The following is a 23,983-nucleotide window of genomic DNA, read 5'->3' as shown; positions in this document are numbered from 1 at the left end:
TTTCTGAAGAAAATGAAGTCAGTAATGATCTAGGCAAAGGTGCTGTTCCCTGAATTTTATTTTTATTTTGGACTTTCAGCTTTCATGGCATTTTGCAATTTTATTTATACCATTTCATTTCTCACTGTTCCTGAATGCATTACCCTGTTTCTTATCAAAAAATATAAAGCAAGATAAAAACAATACTGTGTCAATCTACCTTGCAGCTAAATCAAGTCTGAACTGAACATGCCATTCGTAAATGTGCTGAGAAAATATTAAACTGAGAGCAGTGTGGTCCCTTTATGCCAGAAGCACAGCTGTAGCAGCAAACAATGAATAAAGCCTTTGGAGGCAATGATTATGTGGATGCCTGCCTAGGCAATGTCATATTTGCTTTACCTGATATTTTTATTGAACTAGGCAGTCAGTCCAACAAATGGAAATTGTAATCTAATGCTACAGGGTACTGGCATCAACGTAACTATGGTGAATTTGAGACAATTGTTCAGGAAATGGAAAGTGAAAATGCACAATAATTTTGCATTAATTTCTATAGATCTGAGAAAGGATTACAAAATCAGTATCAACAGCATCAACAATAGCCAGATGCAGGTGTTTGCCCACGGTGACCAAGATTGCAATGTTGTTTCCCACGATATTGTCTTGGTATTCAAATTAAGCAGTCTCTTGTGTGTCTTTTTGGGTTATAGGGCCATGAATAAGTTGGCCTCATTTGTGGAGTGCCTGGAAACAATAATCCTCCGCTCTTATCACTAATAACATGTCACACATATTTACAAACACCTTTTGTTTACACAGGAAAAAAACACACCTTCTGTTCTGTATTGCCTTCTCAAAGTAATTGAAGCGATGACATCAGGTTTTTATCACAATCCAAACAACAAGGACGGTGGCACATGGACCACTTGAAGCTGCTTCTCCAGAGAGTCGACAGAGGAGCAAAGCCTGTAGACATTATTACCATTGTTTTACTGTTGTGGGCAGCTCTGGCATGGCCACTCTCCTAAACCTTGGTAAAGCTACTTCCCTGATGTTGCTGGATAGGATTTTGACTCGGCCAAAATGAGAAAAAAAAATTCCAGTCTGGATGGGATGGTTGGGTGCTGTTTACGGAACCAGCAAGCGGTTGGAAGTGCTATTGAAGAAATCTGAGCAAGTTAAAAAACAAAAGGGCGCACGGTGTTCGAGGAACTCAGGGGGTCAGGCAGCTTCTCTGTAGAACATGGTTGGTGGGTTAAGATCCTTCCTCAGAGTTATGCCTCTAGTTAAGCCTCTGTATCATGTAACTGCCACACACTGCAGCCACCGAGTGCTAGTTGCTGAAGGGATTGACTATCCAAGGTGGAAGATTGGATTTATTTTTTGCTGGTTGTTTGCCTTTAGATAGTGTCAAGCATCTTGAGCCCTTCTAAAGCTTAATTCATCAGACAAGTGTAGGGTACTTCAAATGAAGTGCATTATTACTGGGACTTCAAAAGATGACCTATTCAATACAAAATACCCAGCCAGTGATCCCCTCTTGTAGTAATATTGTTTACATGGTTGTTCCATTTGATTTCTTGTTAATAATAACACCAAAGATCTGATGGCAGAGAATGTGGATGTTGAATATCAAAGTTCAGTCTGAAGAAGACAAAACATCATGACAGGTTGGAAGTTTTAGTTCAATCCCCATGCACGTGCACGTCTAATCTTCCCAGCCGTCATATGTGATTATGAAATTCACATGTGCAAACAGTGGTTGGATCAGGCAGATTTGAACAGCAATACCTAAAATTTATAATTAATTTTCCCATTTCCCAGAGGCTCTTAAACCAAAATTGATTCCTTCTTGAAGTATTTTTACACAGTGGCATCTCTGTCAATTGGAACGATAAGCAGGTTATCTGAGGGTGCCATAGTCATGGTCAAACTGGCAGTACCTTGTATTTATATCCTATGTTTAAAGTGCCAGTAAGTCCAATGATGCTAATGAAGGGTTACGAAAAACAATTTGACATAAATAGAAATTTAAAAAAACTGAAGATGCTGGAAATCTGAAATAACCATGTAAATTCTAGAAACAGACAGATGCAAATCAGGCAGCACATGTGGAAAGCAATACAGTTGAATGTTTCAGGCCCACCATTCTTCTTCAGTAAGTCCCCAACCTAAAACATTAACAGTTTCCCTTTCATTGGATGCTGTCTGCTGAGTGCTTTTACTTTGCTAGATGTCGAGAAGTATTGAGCCTTGTCTGCTTTTCTTGAATATCAACACAATTTAACACAAAGTCACCTAAAGAGATGTAAAGCGGAGCAGCACATTGGCGCAGCGGTGGAGCTGCTGCTTTACAGCGCCAGAGACCCGGGTTCAATCCTGACTAAGGAAGCTGTCTGTAAAGAGTGTGTACATTCTCCCCGTGACCGCATTGGTTTTTTCCAGGTGCTCCGATTTCCTCCCACATTCCACAGACATACAGGTTTGTGGGTTAACATAGAGCTAGTGCATGGATGATCATTTTCCAGCACATGAGCTGAAGGGCCTGTTTCCACACCGTATCTCTAAACTAAACTAAACTAAAGGTTTCAAAGATCTTTTATTGTCACGTGTACCAATTAAGGTACAGTGATATGCGAAGGTGAAAGACAGTGCTGAAGACAGAAGGCAATGGGCTACTATTTAAAGAGTATCTTAAAGGAGCAAAAAAAAGTGGTTGAAGTGCAGGTGTTAATTCTGGCCAAATTGGAGAGGCCAGGACACTAAAATTGAGTAAAGGCTTCTGGGCTGCTAGGCCATTTGGTCAATTTAAATGTGCCTTCTGCAGAAATAGGACAAACTGCAGAATGGTGCCAGTTTGTCTAGAGCCTAGATAAGAGCTGCAGGAAGAGAATGAAACATCTGCAGATCCTGACAATTAGGTGCAAATTGCATTGAATGGATTGGATGAATGCAAACCAGACATACACATTATATATAATGTTGCAAAGCTTTACTTTGCTAGATGTTGATTGGATTAAGCATTGAGCCTTGTCTGGTTTTCTTGAATATCAAGGCACATGTTGCGATGTTTGCTTCCTTCCAGGAGCACCGTTTGAATACAACTGTATTATTAGGTTAGGGAAATGTCTATGATATACTGTGTTAATCGATATCTGTTGAGGGCCCGACCAATGTGGTTCGGCCTCTCAAGGTTCGGGGACCTATAAAAGACCGCTCCCACGAGGTTCTGTGTCGATCTTCTGGGAGAATGCTTAGGACTGCTTGACCTTCTGGAGTGTCTCTGCTTGAGTGAGGCTAAGAGGGTGTGATCAGGCAGAAACGAGGATCGAACCCACGGTGGTTAGGTATAGTAGTGGAATTGGAATTGTGTTTTGTCAAAATAAAGTTTAGATGCACAAGTGCTTCTCAGTGATTTTTGACTGAAACTAGATGGGAGGGAAACTTAGAACGCGCTATTTACACAGGAAGCTTGTACAAAGTAACTATAAACCTTTGAGCCCTGGCAGGTCAAAACACTGAGAGTGAAGCAATTAAAATCAGGAATGATCAAGAGGCTAGGAAACAGCGGATATGTAAGAGAAATTTCCATCCGGGAAATATTATCCTGACTGGAAAGAGTTATGAAAAGGAAACAATTTGAAAGGAACAAGGAGAATTTTAAAGTCAAGCTATTGCTTAACCTAGAGCCATTTTAAGATCATTTTTCTATGAAAGCCAGTCTGAGGAGCAGCATGTGAACCTGTCACGTGTTCCTCAACTAATGAATATTCTGTTTAGAAATGTTTGCTTTAATCCTCCTGATTCTTTTAGGTACGTGTCCTCAATTTACAAATGCATTCTTCACCATGACAAATGAGATGCCGCTTTTCACCTCCAGGAATACATCAGTACCAAAATATCCATAATGTATTTCACCCTGTCTTTTCGATTTGTTAGATTTTGCTTCACAAAACATTTTCCTGGAATGCAAAACACAAATGCTGGAGGAACTCAGTGGGAGTGAATTTACATTTATGGAGGCAAAGACATATGGGAGCAAGGCAAAGCCTGGCAAGTCCCTTTTCACCATTGTCACTTACTTCACCCATCTGCCAATCACTCTCCCTCAACTGTATTCATCTATCACTTGTATATGAAAGAACTGCAGATGCTGGTTTAAACCCAAGATAGGCTCAAATTATGGAGTAACAGCAGGGCAGGCAGCATCTCTGGAGAGAAGGAATGGGTCTGAAGAAGGGTCTCGACCCGAAACGTCATCCATTCCTTCTCTCCAGAGATGCTGACTGACCCGCTGAGTTCCACCAGCATTTTGGTTTTTGCTCATGATTCCAGCATCTGCAGTGTCTTGTGCTCCGTTTGCCTGGAATGCATTTTCTTGGTAAATCAGGGATTACTTGCATTTATACACAGCATTTTTCAAAAACAGCCTCCAAGTGCCATAACAATGTGTCTTTTCCATTTCTTAAATTGTCAGCCATCTAAAATTCCAGAAGCCAGATTAGTGAATTAGTACTAGCTGCAAAGTGTGAAGTTGGTGTTGTTCTTCAGTTAATTATCAACTGTAAATCACACCAAATGGTGAAATCATTTAAAGCACACTGCCGTTTTATCAGCTTCAGTGTGCTGTGTAGAATTTGATTCATTGATAACCCTGCTAACGTTTTCAGGATTTTATGCTTAAAAGCAATATCTTACAAAACATTTTTCCACATTGTCTTGTTTCTTTTATCACATCTCTGCAGTTTGTTTATTATTATGTTATCTAGTCAGTAGGGAGAAGATTGAGGCCATTTATACATTAGCAATGTTACAAAATTTTGAGATTTTAAAAATCAAGTCTGCAATTTATCCCATCAGATAAAGCATAAAAAGAAGTTTGATTTGACACCTAATTCACTTTCATATCTCAAGTATTTAAAAAGTTATGGCCATTTTCATACTCGGAAATTAGCATCTTGTTCCCTATTGATTTTCTATGGACATAACAAAAAAGCTGTGATCGTGGACAGTCAAAAGCCCATAACCTTCTTAAAAATTAAGAGATCTGAATGAAATTTTCAGTTATCATAGATTGAAGCATTCTGAAACAAATCTAAAATAATCTTACTTGGATGACCTGAAATTAAAGCATATAATTAGTTAGTTACCCAATTGTAGCTAATTTCAAACTTCAATTACTAGATCTAAACATCTATCCATTTCTTAATAAATGATTAACATTGTTAAATAGCCTAAGTGTCCAAATAATATTCACAAATAATTTACAATAAAACATGATTTTTAAATCTCATTTACATTAATTTATAAGCCAAATGGAAGGAATTTAGTGTTCAATTGCTGTAAATTAAAGTCCATTTAAATCAGCTTTCTAGTGGGATCCTGTGAACGCGCTGGTTTAGAACGTTCACATTGCGGTAGATTTGTGCCCTCAAATGCCCAGAAAAATACTGCGGGATATAATGGGCCCAAATTAGCTACTCGCAACATTAAACTTTGTATAAAGGGATCTTAAGAAGCCCTTTTTAATGTAAAAATAAACAGCCTACCTCCTGTTGTCCCCTGTATGAGATCCGGCCGTTTGCCGGCGGTCGCGGGTTTAGAGGTTAATTTTTAAACTACTATAACAATTAGATAAAGCCCTTAAAAGTAATAATAGCTAAAGCAACGGAATCTTCCAGCGATTTTTCGTTAATAATTAACTAGGCTGAACATCCTCGATTTGAACAGCCTAGGGACAATCGTGTTTTAAACCCGCCCCCATCTAAACGGCGCCAAAATCGCGCACACCCGCAACGACAGATTTTCAGCGACGCTTCAGGTACGCTTTGCAACATACCTATATACATCAGGTCAACAAAGCAATTTGTGCTGAAACCATGAAAGTGTTGGTATCTGTATGGAAATGTAATTTTTCAGAGATTTTATTCTGTCCGAGAAAGAACAAAAGAATCTTAGTGATCAATTTCATTATAATTAATATCACCTATTCAGCAGTCAATTATTTCTTTGTTTATAATTGCCTTCCCATTGAGCAGGCAGTTATCAATTTAACACAGAACCTCCATAGATATCTAATTTATATGTTTTCATCTTTCCAGCCCTCTAAATCAATACTGGGAGCAGTGTTTTATGTCCCACAATGCTGTTGGATCATTGGTTTGTAAATCATTTGACCACTCATGATTACCAGCATTGACTGCCCTCTCACTCTTGTCCTCTCCTTCATTCCCTCTCTCTCTCCCCCTCTCCCCCTCTGTGTGTCTCTCTCTCTCGCTCTCTCTCTCTCTCTCTCTCTCTCTCTCTCTCTCTCTCTCTCTCTCTCTCTCTCTCTCTCAGCTCTGCCTGCAGTCAAGAGTAATCTGTTGCTCTCAGCATTCTGCTCCATCCCATCATTTTGGCATTGACCTTCAAGGCAATCTCTCCTCACCTGACGATCATCTCAACACCCTCTACGCATGCAGATCTCAAGTAATAAAATGCTCACGACCTGCCCAATGCAATCTTCATGTCATAACATATTCCATTACTGCATGCAATAACCTCATTACTTCACTCTTGATCACTCAGTTTTCTTGGCTTGTGCCCAGTATCATTGTTCCATTTACGTTACATGTCACCACGCACTCTGTCCTTTCAGCAACCTACAAAAATGCAAATTGTACACAGGTTCATAATTTGTTTTTTTTTAAATTGTGAGATGTTCTGTTTTCTGAAATGTTTTTGTCTTCTGCGAAAAAATATAGTGGTGACAAAAATTAATCCCTTCACCTTTCTCTTGCATTTCACTACCAGACAGACAAACAACTTAGATTTATATATAAGCAAAATGCTGCAGATTGTTCTCGCTCTGCAGATGCTGCCTGTCTGAGTATTTCTGGTGTTGTCTGTTTTTATTCGAGTTATGTAGTGTTGTACAACTTTTATAACCACTCATATACACAAAAAGCTGGAGTAACTCAGCGGGACAGGCAGCATCTCTGGAGATAAAGAATGGGTGACGTTTCAGATCGAGACTCTTCTTCACCACTCGCTCATTCAAATTAATTGCATGCTGGCATTAGACCTACAGCATGTTCCATAACTCTGTGTATCAGCATGTTCTATACTTATGCATCCTTACATCCTGACTCTGCAGCTCGCTGATAGTTCCCTGTGGTCTGCCAACTAGCCATAAGCATGACCTGGTCTGTTGAGAAATTAGCAAACAAGAACTGCCCAGGGCAGATCAGCCATGATCATATTCAATTGGGAGGCAGGCTTGAGGAGTCGACTGGTAACACAAGTAGATAGAGTGGGAGAGAAGGCATATGATATGCTCGACTTCAATGTTCGGGGTATTTAGTATAAGAGTCAGAATGTCATGACGCATCTTTCTAGGTCTTTGGTTAAGCCATTTTTAGAATATTGTGAGCAGTTCTGGTCACCCCATTACAGGACGGATATGGAGGCTTTGAGGAGGATGCAGAAGAGGTTTAACAGAATGCTGCCTCGATCATTGGCATTGGCCGTAAAGGCAATCTCCCTTCACCTGCCAATCATTCCATACCTTGTATGAGTGCAAATCTCAAGCAATAAAATGATAATTACCTGCTCAGTGCAATCTTCTTGGCATACATATTCCATTACTGCATGCAATAACCTTATTGCTGTAAAGGGAGGTTGAGCAAACTTGGTTTGTTTTCTCAGAAACATCGGAGGTTGATAGGTATATAAAATTATGAGAGGCATTGATAGAGTACACAGTCAGAGGGTGGAAATGTCAAAGATTCAAAGGCATAAATTTAAAGTGAGAGAGACAAAGTTTAAAGGAGATGTCCGGGTCAATTTTTTACACAGTGAGTGGTGGGTGCCTAGGGACCACAGCATGGACAGTGATAGAGAAAGATACAATAAAGGCATTTAAGAGCTTTTTAGATAGGCACGGATATGCAGGGAATGGAGGGATATGGATCATGTGCAGGGAGAGGAGATTAGTTTAACTAGGTATCATGTTCGACACAGACATTGTGGGCCAAGGGGCCTGTTCCTGTGTTGTACTTTTCTATGTTCTATGACTCCTGCTCCCACTTGTACAGATGAAACTTTGCTCATAAATCAATAGTTGGGAAGGTACTGGGGGAAAAAATTGAGGAAGAGAATTAATGATCAGTTGGGAAGGCAGGGACTGGTCAGAGATAACCAATTTGGGTTTGCAAAGGGCAGATTCTGTCAACTAATTTGATATAATTTTTTGAAGAGGTAACAAAGTGTATCGATGAGGTAGATGCAATTTTAATGGACTTTATTCAGTCCTTTTACAAGAGTCACATGGGAGACTGGTTCAAAAAGTTATTACCTATTGGATGCAAGACAAGTTGACAAACTGAATCCAAAATTTGTTTGGCAATGGTAGACTGATGTAGGATTGATTTTTCCATTCGATGCCTGTGACTGGTGATGTCCCACAAGGATGGATGGAAGTTTATAATTTACGTGAGTATCTTGGATGTGGATGCGGGAGGCAAGATCGGTACGTTTGCAGATAACACAAAGATGGATGGAGTTGTTGATAGTGTGATAGGTTGCCTTAGCTACAGATAAATATTCATATGCTGGTGAAATGGGCTGAAAAATGATCAATGAAATTAATCCAGACAAATATGAGGTGATGCATTTTGGCAGCACTAATGCGGCTGGGACATACACCATAAATGTAGGGCCTCAGTGAATAACTCTAAGTACAAATCCATAGATCCTTGACAATGGCAACACAGGTAGATAACGTGGTTAGAAAGGCATATTGGAAACTGGCCTTTGTTAATTGAATACAGAAGTAGGAAGGTTATGCTCCAACTTTATAAAATGCTAGTCATACCTTGACTGGAGTACTGTTAGCTATAGGAAAGATGTGATTGTACTGGCGGGGGTGCTGGCAGAGGAGATTCATCAGGATATTGCCTGGGATGGAGCAATTCAGTCATGAGGACAGACTGGTGAAGCAAGGTCCGTCCTTTATAGAGAGGAGGAGGTTAAGAGAAGATATGATTGCAGTATATAAAATGATGAGGGTTGTAGATAGAGCAGGCGTCATGAAACCTTTCCATATATCAGATGTAGTTACACCTAGAGGACATGGATTTTGGAAAAGGCAGAAGAGATTCGGAGGGGATATCATTTTCTTAACTCATAAAGTGGTACGTGCCTGTAATTCACAGCCTGAGGGAGAGATTAAAACTGTCATTGACAGCATTTAAAAAGTATTTAGATGAGTGCAAATTGGTAATGAACAGAAGGCTAAGGAGTAAATTCTGGCAATGGGATTAATATAGAAGGGTTCCCACTGATTGGTATGGTGGAGTTGGGCTGAATGGCCTGTTTTATGCTGAATGATTCTTTGACTCTTTACTCGTTAATAGCAAGAAAAAGTAGTGCAGTGACATTATGGAGCCCTGGTTTGATATTTAAGATGAAAACATAACAAATTAAATTATCTTTGAAATTAACACCAGCATTGTTTTTTACCAGTCATCAGCCTATCTTACACAGCACTCAAGTTTCGATTCTTGACTTTATTTTCCAACAATTTATTTTCTCATAGATTTCAACAGGAAGCTATCACAGCAGAGAAAAATGGGTTGACAATTTGCTGTAGGTCCTTTGACATTAATGCCTCTGAGAAAGTTCATCTCAGGAGAATTTTGTAACCAATTTTAACCATCCCAAGGCCAGGTTAACAACGGGAGGTAAAGACCAACAGAATTGATGAGATAAGCTCATTTCATTTCATAAATAATTCATGGTAACTGGGCAATTGCTTTTTTATTCTTTTTAAATCCAAGTGTTATTTTGCTCTCCCGTTCTCTCAGCATTAGCCCACCCTTGCAACGTGTAGGCTTTCTGGAGATTAGCATTTCATTGCCTATGGGCCATGAACATGCAACATTTCACAGCTTTATGTACTTTTTCTTTATCTCTGGGTAACATGAAGTTATTTAGTAAGTCTTGAGTTTGGAAACATCTTGCCCTTGATTATATCTTAAGCCCATTGCACTTGTCCCCTTAAATATTTAGTACTGCTGGTGTTTATTAGTGATCAGAGAAAATCAGATTTGTTAGTTAGTCAGTAGTTAAAATCGTTAATCTGGATTTCTTAAATTTAGTTGCAAGCGTCAGAAAATAATTCTGGTTAATTATGCCAAAGTGGGAGACAATGTTATCATCACAGACCATTAACGATACATTTTAATCTTCAGTTACTCATGGTTTTGCTTTGAGTCATCCTAGTTAAATAGAGATACGTGCTCAAAAGCAAAAGAAAATGCATTTGCTGGAGCTATAGTTAAAGACAGTATCAAGGCACAAGGGAGATAACATGCCAAATAGTAAGTGTTGGTAGACACAAAATGCTGGAGCAACTCAGCGGGAGAGGCAGCATCTCTGGAGAGAAGGAATGGGTGACATTTCAGGTTGAGGTCCTTCTTCAGACTGAGTTACTCCAGCCTTTTGTGTCTAACTTCGATTTAAACCAGCATCTGTAGTTCTTTCCTACACAAATAGAAAGTGTTGTTCTTCAAGCTTGGCTTGAGCTCGATTAAAACCACTCAGAAGGCCAAAGAGACAGATGTCAGGGTGAAAGTGAGATGACGAACGGGTGGTATGTAGCAGGGGACACAAGGCTGAGACGGTGCACAGAATTAATCTGTTTAATCCCCGTGACAGAGGAAATTGCGCCAAAGCCATGAATTCATTGTTTTGTGAGAATGCACATTGAGGATATTGCTGCTTATCTGGAATGCTTGAGACGCTGAACAGTGTAACAGAAATCATTAAAAAAATACAACCAAAAAGGGACCATTGTTTCTGAGCATCGTCAAAGGGCTTGAAGTAATTGAAAATCCATGACCAGGACCAAGTTCTTTGTGGTGGAGTTAATAATACTTATTTGTGGTTGTTAATAATACTTATTAACTCCACCCCACTCTGGGTGGTTTCATTTTCCTCATCTCCCCTCCGTCATCAATTACTTTAATTATATGGCCTCTGATTTATCCTGTCTCTATTAAATACCATGGGTTCTGGCTGCTCATCTTATCTATCTGTGCTCCTCCCAATTTTACACACTTTAATTCAGTCTTCTGTCAGACTCCTCTATTTCAAAGAATATAATCACTGCCTATCCAATCTAAAATCTAAAATTCTCAATTCTTGCTCATTCATGTCGATCTCTTTTGCATCTACTACATTGAAATCACATTTTTCCTAACAATTATTACCCTTTGCTTCCTGCCACTGAGCTGGTTTTGAATCCAATTTACTATTTGCCACCTTGCTTTCCATGGCCTTCAATTTCTTTTGGCCAGCCTATCATATGAAACTGCATCAAAACGCTTACTACTGTAAAAGCCACATTCGCTCAATTGAACACAATGCCCTTGTTGATGCTTCATAAAAATTTCAATATATTTTCGTCTCCCGTTCACAAAGACTTGCTGAATATTTTTAATGTTTTTATATTTTTGCCATTTTAAATAATTGCTTTCCATCTGAATTGATTCCAATTGAATGGTCTTATCACTAGCTAGAGTGCAGTCCTGACCATTCTACCTCATTGGAGACTTTTGAACTCTTTAATCAGGCTTTATCGGACTTAAGACACAAAATGCTGGGGCAACTCAGCGAGACAGGCAGCATCTCTGGATAGAAGGAATGTCTGACATTTCGGGTTGAGACTATTCTTCAGACTGAGAGGCAAGGGAGACGGAGACACAGAGATAACAAAGAGTAAGGTGTGAAAACGAGACATTAAAGGGGATGTTCAAGGAAAATGTAGAATAGATCATTGTTAGCTAGGAGACAACGAAGCATACAGAGATAAAATTAAATCAGGGGGATAAAAGAACAAAGAGGGGACTCGATGTGGGGGCGTAGGGGGGGAGGGGGGGGGGACTCTAGGTTTAGAATCCTCTGCCCAGGGGATAAGTGTGTTTCTTTGTTCATTTGTTCCGGTTACGGCGCTGTGTGTACACGGAAGCCAGCCAACAGTCGCTTGTCTTTTTCTTTTTGTTTTCACGTTTACTTTCAAGTTTTTGTGTACCTTGTGTGTTGTGACTGTCGGCAAACCAATTTCCTTCCGGGGATGTATAAAGTTTTATCGTATCGTATCGTAACATTTTCACTCAGATGTGGTGGGTATGTAGAATAAGCTGCCAGAGGAGACAGTTGAGGCAGGTACTATAACAACATTTAAAATTCATTTGACAGGTACATGGACAGAAAAGGTTAGGTGGGATATGGGCCAAATCAGGCATATCCTGGTCTAGTGTAGATGGAACAACTTGGTCGTCATGGACAATTTGAGCTGAATGGCTTGTCTCCTGGCCATATGACTAGAACTCGATTTAGAGTTTGTTATAGTATTGGGTAACATGCCGAATCTTTTTAAACTTTAAAGGAAGTACAGACACTGGGGTGCCTTCTTCATCTTTATATCGATGTTCTGGGCCAAGTTCAAGTCAGTTGGTTTATCGTTGAGTCTATGTGAAACTACTGACACTGTTTAGTTCAGAAGTATTGCTTGATACTTATTGATTCCAATAGAAACTGGACGAATAGAAAATGATGCAACTGAACTTCAGGACCATGGGCCAAATGGATTTATTTATTTGCTCTCCAGCTAAATAAAATAATCTCATTTTGTAAAGTAAAACACTCAACTTCAGTCACACACAGCTACAAAGATAAACACTTTTAAAATGTTTGAGCCGATGGTAAGAAAATAACCATTTTAAGGAAGTATATCCCATGCAACATAAATGCATTGATTGATAAAATAATGACTTCGTTTATTATCACGTGTACTGAGGTACAGGGAAAAGTTTATTTTGCGTGCTATCCGGGCAGCAACCTTGAGGTAAAACGTGTCATAATTCGATTTCCAGGAATTTAGCTCTGAGATTTATCAAGAATATTGCTCAATTGAAAGAATAGCAGTCCTATTTGCTCATTAAAAAATAGTTTAATCTTTCAACATCACTGAGTTTAATATTTCTAGGTGGTCTTAGATGCATTTATTTTTAAATGTTTGAAACTGTGTTTAAATTAGTGAATGATAAAGGACCAAAAACCTCTATTAACCAGCCAGAAGGATCAGTTCTTAGTGTAGTCAATGAGACATTTTACTCTTCTGTTCTGCAACTAATTAGTCCAACATCCTATGAACATTTCACTTCTGTAACCCTCAATAATTCTATCTAAACATTTGTGAGTAAAGTGGCTTTGTATTATGATAAGCTGGAATATTACATTTTCTTCTTTTCAATAAACCTATAAATCATACTCAATTTACTTGTCATTTATATTTCACGTGTTTAAACAATCTGATGAATAATATACTAGATATTTCAATAGATAGTAAATTATTATAATCTAGTTATGTTTAACAAATACTTATTCTTCACTGTAAAATTTGTCATTTGTGAAGTAATGGGATTTGAGTTGTAAGAGTCATCCTGGTCCATAATGAATCATCAATGATAGGATTTCATTATATCAATGAAAGTTATTCTCCAGCTACAAGCTTTTAAGGAAATTACATCCTCCTTTAAAATATGCAAAGCGGAAGACATCCTCATATGTCATGTAATTTCCTATTGTCAGGAACTAAACATATTTAATTGCCTACTAAGCAGTATCGCTTTACCTGTTTCCTTCGTGCTTGCTCCAAATTTATGTTGGTAAAAGGTCAGCCTGTCTCAGAGCTTTAGTTTGCACCTGGTATCATGAGAATATACTTGATGTTTAAGAGTGGTATAATTAGCAACATGGGACAAAATGCCTTTAATTCATTGTGGCACCATGAACATGAAAATTCTGTTACACATTTTGGTTTGATGTTAACCTAGTTTGCTTCTCCAACAAGTAAATATATTGGGAAACTCTGTTGTGAAGTTGTCAAAATTAATTCATTATCGGCAGTTTCTCAATGGTTCACCTTGGTATAACTTGTAGTTCAAATTCAAGCAGGTCTCGTACCAGTAGGATGAGGAACAGCTTCTACAATCATACCGTCGCATTGCTGAACTCGGAGTCCCGCCGATAGATTCCTCCGGTCCCTCCGTCCCCATTGTTTAATTATTCTGCATTTTCTATTGTTCTGTATCCTCTTTTTTTTAAATTTCTATATTGCACTACTACGGACTGACGCAAAACTGCATTTCGTTGTACCGATACTCAGTATTTGTGCAATGACATTAAAGTTGAATTGAATTGAATTGAATTGAATTGAATCAAAGCAAACATTTGAAAATACTTAATTTGTTCCGAAAACCACTTAGTACTCGCTGATTTTTAGATATATATTTTTTCAAACATGAACAAATACGCCCTTTTTTCCACTAATCACAAAACGAAAGAACTATAGATCTCTCTTGGTTATATAACCATTACAAGGCTCATAACAATGAGCCGATCTGTTATCAGTCTTTATGGAAGGGGACTGGGGAAGGGGAAGGATAGTGGGAGAAATGGGTGTGCAACAGGATGGGGCACAGGGATGAGAGGTGGGAGAAAAATTAGGGAAGGTGTTACCTAAAATTGGAGAATTCAATGTCCATACTGTTGCTATCCAAGCAGAATATGAGGTGTTGTTCCTCCAGTGTGCATGTGGCCTCACTATGTCAATGGAGGACACCCTGGACAGAAAGGTCAGTGTGAGAATTGGAGTTAAAGTTATTAGCACTGCCTTAATAGTGGTCTGATATTTATCACTTTGGAGATAATAGCACAGTGAGATATTGTACGCAGTTTCAAGTGATATATTCAAATGTTTTGTTTTAGATGTAACTTGAAGGTAGTTTCATAGGTATGCTAAAAATAAATGTGTACTTTTGTTCACAAGTGAAAAAGATAGGCCTGCATTTCTATATAGCTTTCATGGTCAGATTTTCCCAAAGGATTTCACAGCCAATGGAATAATTAAAGACATACAATTTAGGAAACACACAGCTTATCTAGGCACAGAAAACTCTCACAAACAGCAATGTGTTAAAATCCAAATAATCTGATTTTCATCTTTTGATTGAGGAATAAATATCGATCGTTCAGGGCCCAAAGTATAACTGCATTGCTTTTCTTCAAAGTAGTGCCATGTTGTCTTGGTTGTCCTTCTCAGAGGTTTTCAGAGTGGACGGCACAACAGTAGAGTTGCTGCCTTATAACGCCAAGCCCAGGTTCATCCTGACTACAGGTGCTGTCAGTACGGAGTTTACACGCTCTCCCTGTGACCATGAGGGTTTTCTCCGGGAGCTCCGGTTCCCTCACACACTCCAAATACTTACAGGTTTGTAGGTTAATTGGCTTAGGTAAAATTGTAAATTGACCCTTGTGTGTAGGATAGTGTTAGTGTGCTGGGTGATCGCTGGTCGGCATGGACTTGGTGGGCAGAAAGACCTGTTTTCAGGCTGCATCTCTAACATCTCAAGTCTGAAAGTCTAAAGTTTGGTCATGAATGGACCTCACATCAGAAGGATGCATCTTCCAACAGTACTTTCATTGACATTAACCATGATTTTTTCTACTCAGGTTTGAGAGGGAATTGAAGCGTAATTTAGTTCAGGGACTCCACAATTAACAATGAAAAATGAAATTTACAATAAAAATCTCAAATGAGTTCATTTGAGATTCAACAGACTATTATTATTCTTGCACCATATTTGTTTATTTATTGAGTATGTGTGCATGTGTATATACACACACTTAACTTATTTTCTCCCATTATGTGCTATGCTTACATATTCTGTTGTGCAGCAGCAAGTAAGAATTTCATTGTCCTAACTGGGACATATGACAATAAAACACTCTTGACTAAAAGTATTATTTTGAGAAGACATTGTATGAGGAATACTTGAATAAATAGTTTGAGTTGTACCCTTAAGTTTGAGCATTCCTGAACATTGTATATTACAACGTTTGCTGCACATATTTATGTTAATCGGCTAAATACCTTTTGACATGCTGAGGGGAAAATATGAGATAAGATACACGTTTGAAAGGAAAGACCCTTTGTTTATATAATATCTTACACAACTTTGAGATGTTTTAGAGCTCTTCATGACCATTAAACAATTGCAATCAATGTTGCTCCATAAGTTAATGTGACATCAGATTTGCCTGCACGTTGATACATGGTTAGTCCATCCTCTAGAAGATGTTTGTTTGGACAATGCTGAGCTACATTTTAAATAGATTACTGGAATCTGAATCTGGTTTAACAGGCAGAGAATCTTGGTCCATGAACTGTTCAAAATGTCTGCAGCCTCTGGATTTTGTCATCACACCATTGGCACGGGAAACAAGCACTGAAAAGGTTAATAACAACAATAATGAAGCTCCAAGTTCTTTTAGATTTGTTGTGACTACATTGGATGCTTGCCTTGGAAGCTCAGCTTTTGGGAGATAACAGACATTTGGGGGTCAGCTCTGCTGTGGAAGTGCCAAGAGGTATACCAGTCAAATGTTGCCAGAAGACGAGGAGAGTTATGGAGAAGGGACTATGCTTTCCATGGAAAGGATAGACATTCTCAAATATGCTTTATAAATAGTTGAATTTGAAAATTCTATGCCAAAATGAATCAGAATTAATTGCATTGAAATGATAACATCAAATTGAGAGTCCATTTGTTTTGTTCATGCATTTTATTGCCCTATCAATCCTGTTCTGCCACAGCCTGCCCAACAAATCTATCCTATGCAAAATCTTCTCCAAATAAACCCTTATTGCAGTCAAAGTAAATCCTATTCTCACCCTCATGAGTAGGCCACACTAATTATGATCTGGAAACTAAAAGGACTGTGCATCTCCTCACAACTCGGCTGAAAGAGGCAACAATAATTTAAGATTTAGCGTATGTATGTTCGGTATAGCGTGTGTAAAATTTAAAATTATGCTTTGATCTTTTTGTGGCAATTTGGCCAGGCACTTGAATAATCAGACCGGTTATTGAATAATCAGAATGGTCACACCCTAACAGATACTAGGTGTGATATTTGTTAACTGGATCAAGATTTGATGTGACAACGACTTTTAAAAAATCATTGGAATTTATTTGTGGTTAGTATATCATGATCCTAATGTAACGCTTGCATACATATGCTTGTGATATAAATGCAAATTATTACTGATAATAAGAAAAGAATGAATCTGGAATATTTCTAGTGATATGATCTGAGTAAAGATATAAAGACGATATAGGGTAGACAATTTAGTTACATTTTCTGAGGACAAATCCTGTTGTTTTAACATGATTCTTCAATTTCAGGAAGATGCATTTGAACATCTCCCTGAATTCATACAGATTTATAAGACAGTTGGTGGCTCATCAGAGGTCAGATGAGCAAATTTGTCCATTTTTCATACTTTGTCTAATTTGACATATGGGCAATTATGAAATGACCACAGAAGTGTATATCATTTTTCAATGATTGGTAATGTAATTATCACATTCCCCATGGGAAGTAGACTATTATAGAGGTTCTCTCAGTCATCTTCATTGTCTTCCTGTGTGCTCGTGACAAGTAAAGCTACTGAAATTATTGTGATCTTCTCAACTTTATATGTAGAAATTCCTCCAATTAAAGATTTTTTTTTTGCTCAGACTTCAAAAACAATCATGAATTTTTGGGCACATAAGGTCTTTATCCAATGCAGTAGGATTTTAAGAATGCATAACTTTTAAAACCAGGTATAGATAATAAACAGAAAGAGCTAATGCCTGCAAAATTGTCATAAAATGAAATATTAATGTGTACTACATGTTACGATTTCCAGTTTTACGAAAACCATTAAGGGAAGTTATGAACATTGTATGAATACAATGAAGTCTGCAATTTTCTTTTCGGTTTCTCCTTGTGTAAAACAAGATAAATCAGGGAGGAACCCGGACCTAACCCCACCCCAACTGCTGCCCTACTCTCCCTCCCCGCCCCCCCCCCTCAACCTCCTTCTTCTCCCCCTTCTCCCTTCCCCCCTCCATCTCTCTCTCTGTCTCTTTCTTTCCATCTCTCTCTCGGCGGCTCAGTCTCACTCCAAGTCTACAAGGCACAGTTAGTAGTGAGTCGGTCTCTCTCTCTCTCTCTCTCTCTCTTTTTTTCAGGCACCTTCTAGGGTGTTGCACCTTGATTATTCTCATTCATGCCCACATTTTATCTCACTGTCATCACCACATTCTTCTTGCCCCCCCCCCCCCCACCCCTCAATCAGCCTAACCTTTACGTCATATTAAAACCAAAGTAAATTATGATAATTTTATCTTCAGCACCAACGGATGTGGCATTTTCATTTGACGTGGGGAATGGCCCAGTGGAACTTGTAGTGAAATCCCCCAATCCTTTGAATGATGACCAATGGCATCGAGTCATTGCTGAACGCAACGTAAAAGAAGCAAGCCTACAAGTAAATCTACTACGCAGGGACTTCAGAAAGGCACCAACCCAGGGTCACACTAGACTGGAACTCTACAGCCAACTCTATGTGGGTAAGAAATTAACGTCATTCATTACATTAAGAAATTCAAACTCTCAGGATGCTTGTTTCAACTATTTAAATGCTTTGTTGCAGTAGAGCATTGAATTAATCTGAAAAAAACAAACAGGTGTGTGGTTATATTAAAGTCTGGTCTTCAGTTGGTACAAAAAAGAGGAATTACATAAAATATCTTAATCCTTCCATGCATAAATGACTTTGCTCCAAATACATTCTTGGGAGTGAAGGGAAATTACGTTTGGACCTCAAGGGGTCCAAATGACAATAAATTGAATTGTATTGTAATGAAGAAAGTGGAGTTGGACTGAAATATTTAATTGAATGACTGGGTCAGCTTTAGTAGACAAATGCCCTAAATATTCAGCTGTTTCTTGTTTGCCTTGCATGCTATATTCACAGCATTTTTACTCAAACACCTAACTGCAGTAATAGATGGAACAAGCAAATTGTACTACTTAGTAATTTGTACTTACTTATCATCAGTGCTTGAGAAATCTTTGGGATATTTTTTTGCTTTCACAGCCTGGCAGCAACTTGGTAAAGTCACACACTCTTTATAGAATGCAACAGATTTTGATTTCCATTAGTGAAGCAAAACTGGGATTATTGATTGATACAATTTGGAGTCATCTTGGTTAATTGCACTATCTGGTGGTGTAATAATTTCATCCTCATTACACATTGTTGGAAGCCCAAAATGCATGATTGTTTCAGCTTATTGCCACTATAGCTCTAATAGACATTTGGCAGAAAGGTCACAAATTTAGTTAGGTTCTTTAAATTCTTATTTGGACTTTAATATAATAAATTAAACTCTAAATATGAATGTGCAGATATAAAGAACAGAACCTCTCCCACAACAGTGGAAGTTTTGAATTCATTGTAATATTTCCCTTGTTATACACTCATTTGGCATTTTGTACCTGGAAACTTAACAGTTAAGTTTTTCAAAAAAAAATCATAATTCTCTTTGCTTTCATTAATTTTACTGTTGGTTGTTCCTCTTTCTTAATGGTTGAATGGTCACAGGCAATATAACTGGGGTGGTAGGTAGTTTCTCAATCCCAAAGCTATTTTAATGGTTGATCACCAGTCGCAATCCATCATTTGCAACTACTGTCATTAATTGACTGAGACAAGGTTAGGGTAAAAAATGGATGGGACTCCCAACTAAACATTGATTGAGAACAGTAATTATCATGAATTGGATCAGATTTGATAGACATGGACATTTTAAGTGTCTAACAGAAAGAATGGCACATTAATTCGGCATTCTGTTCTATAGAAATGGAACGATTAAAACAGGAAATTAAAAACATTGTCACATTTGTAACTTTATCTTTGCAATGAAGCATCGAAAGGCATCTGCTTGTGTCATCGGCATTTGCAACTGGAAATACACTAACAACAGAAGTTAGAGTATTCTTTTAAAGGGCTACCTCAAGCATAAAAATAATCATGTTGTTTAAGACAACAATTCAAATAATTATATTATTTCAAATTAAAACAGTTTTCCTCAGTTAAAGAGTAATATACAAACATAGTATAGAAAGAATACAATATATTTTACTATCCATCACTAAACTGATCAACTGATTTGCCTAAGATAGACACAAAATGCTGGAGTAACTCAGCGGAACAGGCAGCATCTCTGGAGAGAAGGAATGGGTGACATTTCGGGTCGAGACCCGTCTTCAGACTTCTCTCCAGAGATGCTTCCTGTCCCGCTGAGTTATTCCAGCATTTTGTGTCTATCTTTGATTTAAACCAGCATCTGCAGTTCTTTCCTACATATCTGATTTGCCTATATGTAGTTCAAAATGGCAGAATGTCATCCTTCATCCGTATCCTTTTTGAGAGAAAAAATATCTTCTCTTACCAGTTGCAAGAGGAATGATAATCTCCTCATCTCAGCCTGCCATTCACTGCAAGTGATTTACATATCAATTCAATCATCAACATCACAGCCACTTTTCCCAAAGGAGTTGGACAGGCTAGATGCAGGAAGATTTTTCCCGATATTGGGGAAGTCCAGAACAAGGAGTCACAGTTTAAGGATAAGGGAAAAATCTTTTAGGACCGAGATGAGGAAAACATTTTTCACACAGAGAGTGGTGAATCTCTGGAATTCTCTGCCACAGAAGGTAGTTGAGGCCAGTTCATTGGCTATATTTAAGAGGGAGTTAGATGTGGCCCTTATGGCTAAAGGGATCAGGGGGTATGGAGAGAAGGCAGGTACAGGATACTGAGTTGGATGATCAGCCATGATCATATTGAATGTCGGTGCAGGCTCGAAGGGCTGAATGGCCTACTCCTGCACCTATTTTCTATTTTTCTATGTTTCAAGTCAATGGCAAATTGAGTTTATTGATATGCACAAGTACAGTGAAGTACAGGTACAATGAAAATCTTACTTGCAATGATTTTAGTATCATTTCAACTCTTGGAAATTAAAAATCTATATTTTCCCAGCAGAGGTTCCAGTGATGGCACCTAGTGTTGATGATGGCACACAGTGGTGATGATGGCACATTTAGATGCCTTCCCATAACTCTCACAACCAGAGTCACAGCAAAGCCAGGAACACTTTTTTTAAAGAATAAAACCAAAGCACTAATTGTGTTTCTGGGCTGGAGCAGTATATATTTCCCAATTATTTATGTCCATTCAGAGAATTTGAGATGGGTGAAACTGATCAAACATTTGGTCCCGTTGCTGTTCATTCAGTTCTCTGTTCTAGTTTTGGATCTGTAACCACGTCTCGGGCAATTCGTAACTTGATTCAAACTTTGATTAAATCACATTAAATCATACTCTGAAGAAGGGTCGACCCGAATTGTCACCTATCGATGTTGTTCAGATATGCAGTCTGACCCACTGAGTAACTCCAGTGCTTTGTGTAAACCAGCTTCTGCAGGTCCTTGTTTCTACATTAATCAGCTGTTTATTTACAATGCAAAGTTGCAGGAAGGTTGTGTAGATGCTGGTTTAAACCAAAGATAGACACAAAATGCTGGAGTAACAGCAGAGCAGCCAGCATCTCTGGATAGAAGGAATGGGTGGCATTTCGGGTCAAGACCCTTCATCAGACTGAATCAGGGGAGAGGTACATACAGATATAAGGAAATGTAAGGTGTGAAAACGAGACAAAGGGGATGAATTGATTGAATTGAATTTCCTTTATTGTCATTCAAACCTAAGTTTGAACAAAATTTTGTACCATGCGGTCATGACAGAAAAAAAAGCAACAAAACGCAAAATGAACACAATTTAACACAAACATACATCATAGTGAATCTCCAGGCACCTCCTCACTGTGATGGAAGATATAAAGTCTTATCTCATCCTTGCTTGTTCTCCCGCTCTGTCGAGATGATCGAGGCTCTCGATGTTGAAGCCCCCGCCGGGTGATGGTAAATCCCGCGGCCGATTTTTAAGCTCCGCGATCGGGCGGACGAAGCTGCGACCCTCCAGTCCAGCGGACGAAGCTGCTGTTGCGGGAGCTCCCGAGAATCGGTCACCAACCAGGGACCAGCGAGCTCCCGATGTTACCCCGTCCACAGGGCTCACGGCCGAAGCCTCGGAGACCAATGGAGATGAAGGAAAATATAGAATAGATCATTGTTAGCTAGGAGAAGGTAACAACAAAACAAACAGAGATAAAATGTAAATGAGGACAGTCAGACAAGTCAGAGAACTGAGATGGGGGGAGGGATGGAGAGAGAGGGATGACAAAGGTCACTTAAGTTAGAGAAGTCATTATTCATACCACTGGGGTGTAAGCTGCCCAAGCGAAATATGAGGTGTTGTTACTCCAATTTGCGCTGGGCCCCACTCGGACAATGGAAGAAGCCCAGGACAGATAGGTCAGTGTGGGAATGGGAGGGGGAGTTAAAGTGTTCAGCAACTGGGAGATCAGGTAGGTTTAGGTGAACTGAGCAGAGGTGTTCAGTGAAACAATCACCGAGCCTGCACTTGGTCTCGCAGGAGTGCAGACCTGGAACAGCGGATACAGGAGATGAGACTGCAGGAGGTGCAAGTGAACCTCTGTCTCACCTGAAAAGACTGTCAGGGTCCTTGGATTGAGTTGAGGGGTAGGTATAGGGACAGGTGTTGCTGGGGAAATTAACTGGTGGTTTGGGTGGGAAGGGACGAGTTGACCAGGGAGTTGCGGAGGGAACGGTCTCTGCAGAATGCAGATGTGGCTGGTAGTGAGATCCACGTTGGTGGTGGCGAAAATGTTGGAGGATTATGTGTCGAGAGGGAGGTATAGGGTACAGGTGTTGCCAGGTTACTGAATGGCCCATGTTTTGTGGAATGAGTCCTTTAAAATATGTCAAAAGATTAAAGAAGGTTTGTCTGTCTGCAATGCAACGTACACTGACAATACAGTAAACATTTGCATCACTCTCCAAAAGAGTGAAAGCCCACAGGCCATAATTTCTGTCTCATCCAATTCTTCTTGCATTTTGCTTTTTTTTCTACCTGACAGGTGCTGCAGGTGGCCAGCGGGGCTACCTTGGATGCATCCGATCTTTGAGGATGAATGGTATCACCTTGGACCTGGAGGAGAGAGCAAAAATCACTCCTGGGGTGAAGCCTGGCTGCTCGGGCCATTGCACTAGCTACGGCATGTACTGTCGAAATGGTGGAAAGTGTGTGGAAAAATATAATGGCTACTCATGTGACTGCATGCGCACTGCGTATGATGGCCCCTTCTGTACAAAAGGTAGGACATAAGCTCATAGAACGTTGGTATTGATGTGTAAGGTAGATCATCAATTAATCAACCATGTATCACAAGTGATTGGAGCAGAATCAGGCCATTCGGCCCATCACATCTACTCCACCATTCAATCATGGCTGATCTATCACTCCCTCCTAACCCAATTTTCCTACCTTCTCCCCATAACCCCTGACACCCATTCGGATAAAAGGATATATTTGTTTGAAACATAAATTATCATATTACTGCATAGGAAAGATGAAGTTAAAAAAAATATTCTAAACAAAAATTCTAAACGAAAATGTTTTCAAATTGAGTAGGAGAGTACTGGGATCTTTATATTCAATTCATAACCTTTTAAAAGGCCAGATCTGAAGTAGATAATCCCACTAAATCCAATTTAAAGCCAATGAATACAAAAGCTAGGTTACCGCAAACATTAAGGGTGGCCACGGTGGCGCAGCGGTAGAGCTGCTGCCTTACAGCGCTTGCAGTGCCGTAGACCCTGGTTCGATCCCGACTACGGGTGCAGTCTGTATGGAGTTTGTACGTTCTCCCCGTGACCATGTGGTTTTTCTCCAAGATCTTTGGTGGATGAGTAAATTGTCCCTCGTGTGTGTAGGGTAGTGTGTTAAGGGCCTGTCCCACTTGCGTGTCCTTGGCACGCAAATTATGTGACCTCGTGGTCGCGTTGAGGCGCACGGGCATCGTATGGCCGCACGGGGCCACTCTCACTTAGAAGCATGAAGGGGTAT

The 23,983-nt window shown here is 39.3% G+C and overlaps 1 protein-coding gene across 1 annotated transcript in view; it reads left to right on the top strand.

Moving 5' to 3' along the window:
• cntnap2 (contactin associated protein 2) overlaps positions 1 to 23,983 on the top strand; it is a 1,677,584-nt gene that overhangs the window by 1,515,656 nt on the left and 137,945 nt on the right. Inside the window, exons 17-18 of the mRNA XM_033050359.1 lie at positions 18,276 to 18,494; positions 22,995 to 23,231. Coding sequence (XP_032906250.1) covers positions 18,276 to 18,494; positions 22,995 to 23,231 — 456 coding nt within the window. The remainder of the gene's footprint in view (positions 1 to 18,275; positions 18,495 to 22,994; positions 23,232 to 23,983) is intronic.

The sequence above is a fragment of the Amblyraja radiata genome, chromosome 2, assembly GCF_010909765.2.
Source record: "Amblyraja radiata isolate CabotCenter1 chromosome 2, sAmbRad1.1.pri, whole genome shotgun sequence".
Classification (NCBI taxonomy): Eukaryota; Metazoa; Chordata; class Chondrichthyes; order Rajiformes; family Rajidae; genus Amblyraja; species Amblyraja radiata.
Note: the sequence above shows the minus strand (reverse complement) of the source record. Positions and strands in the feature narration are given on the sequence as shown.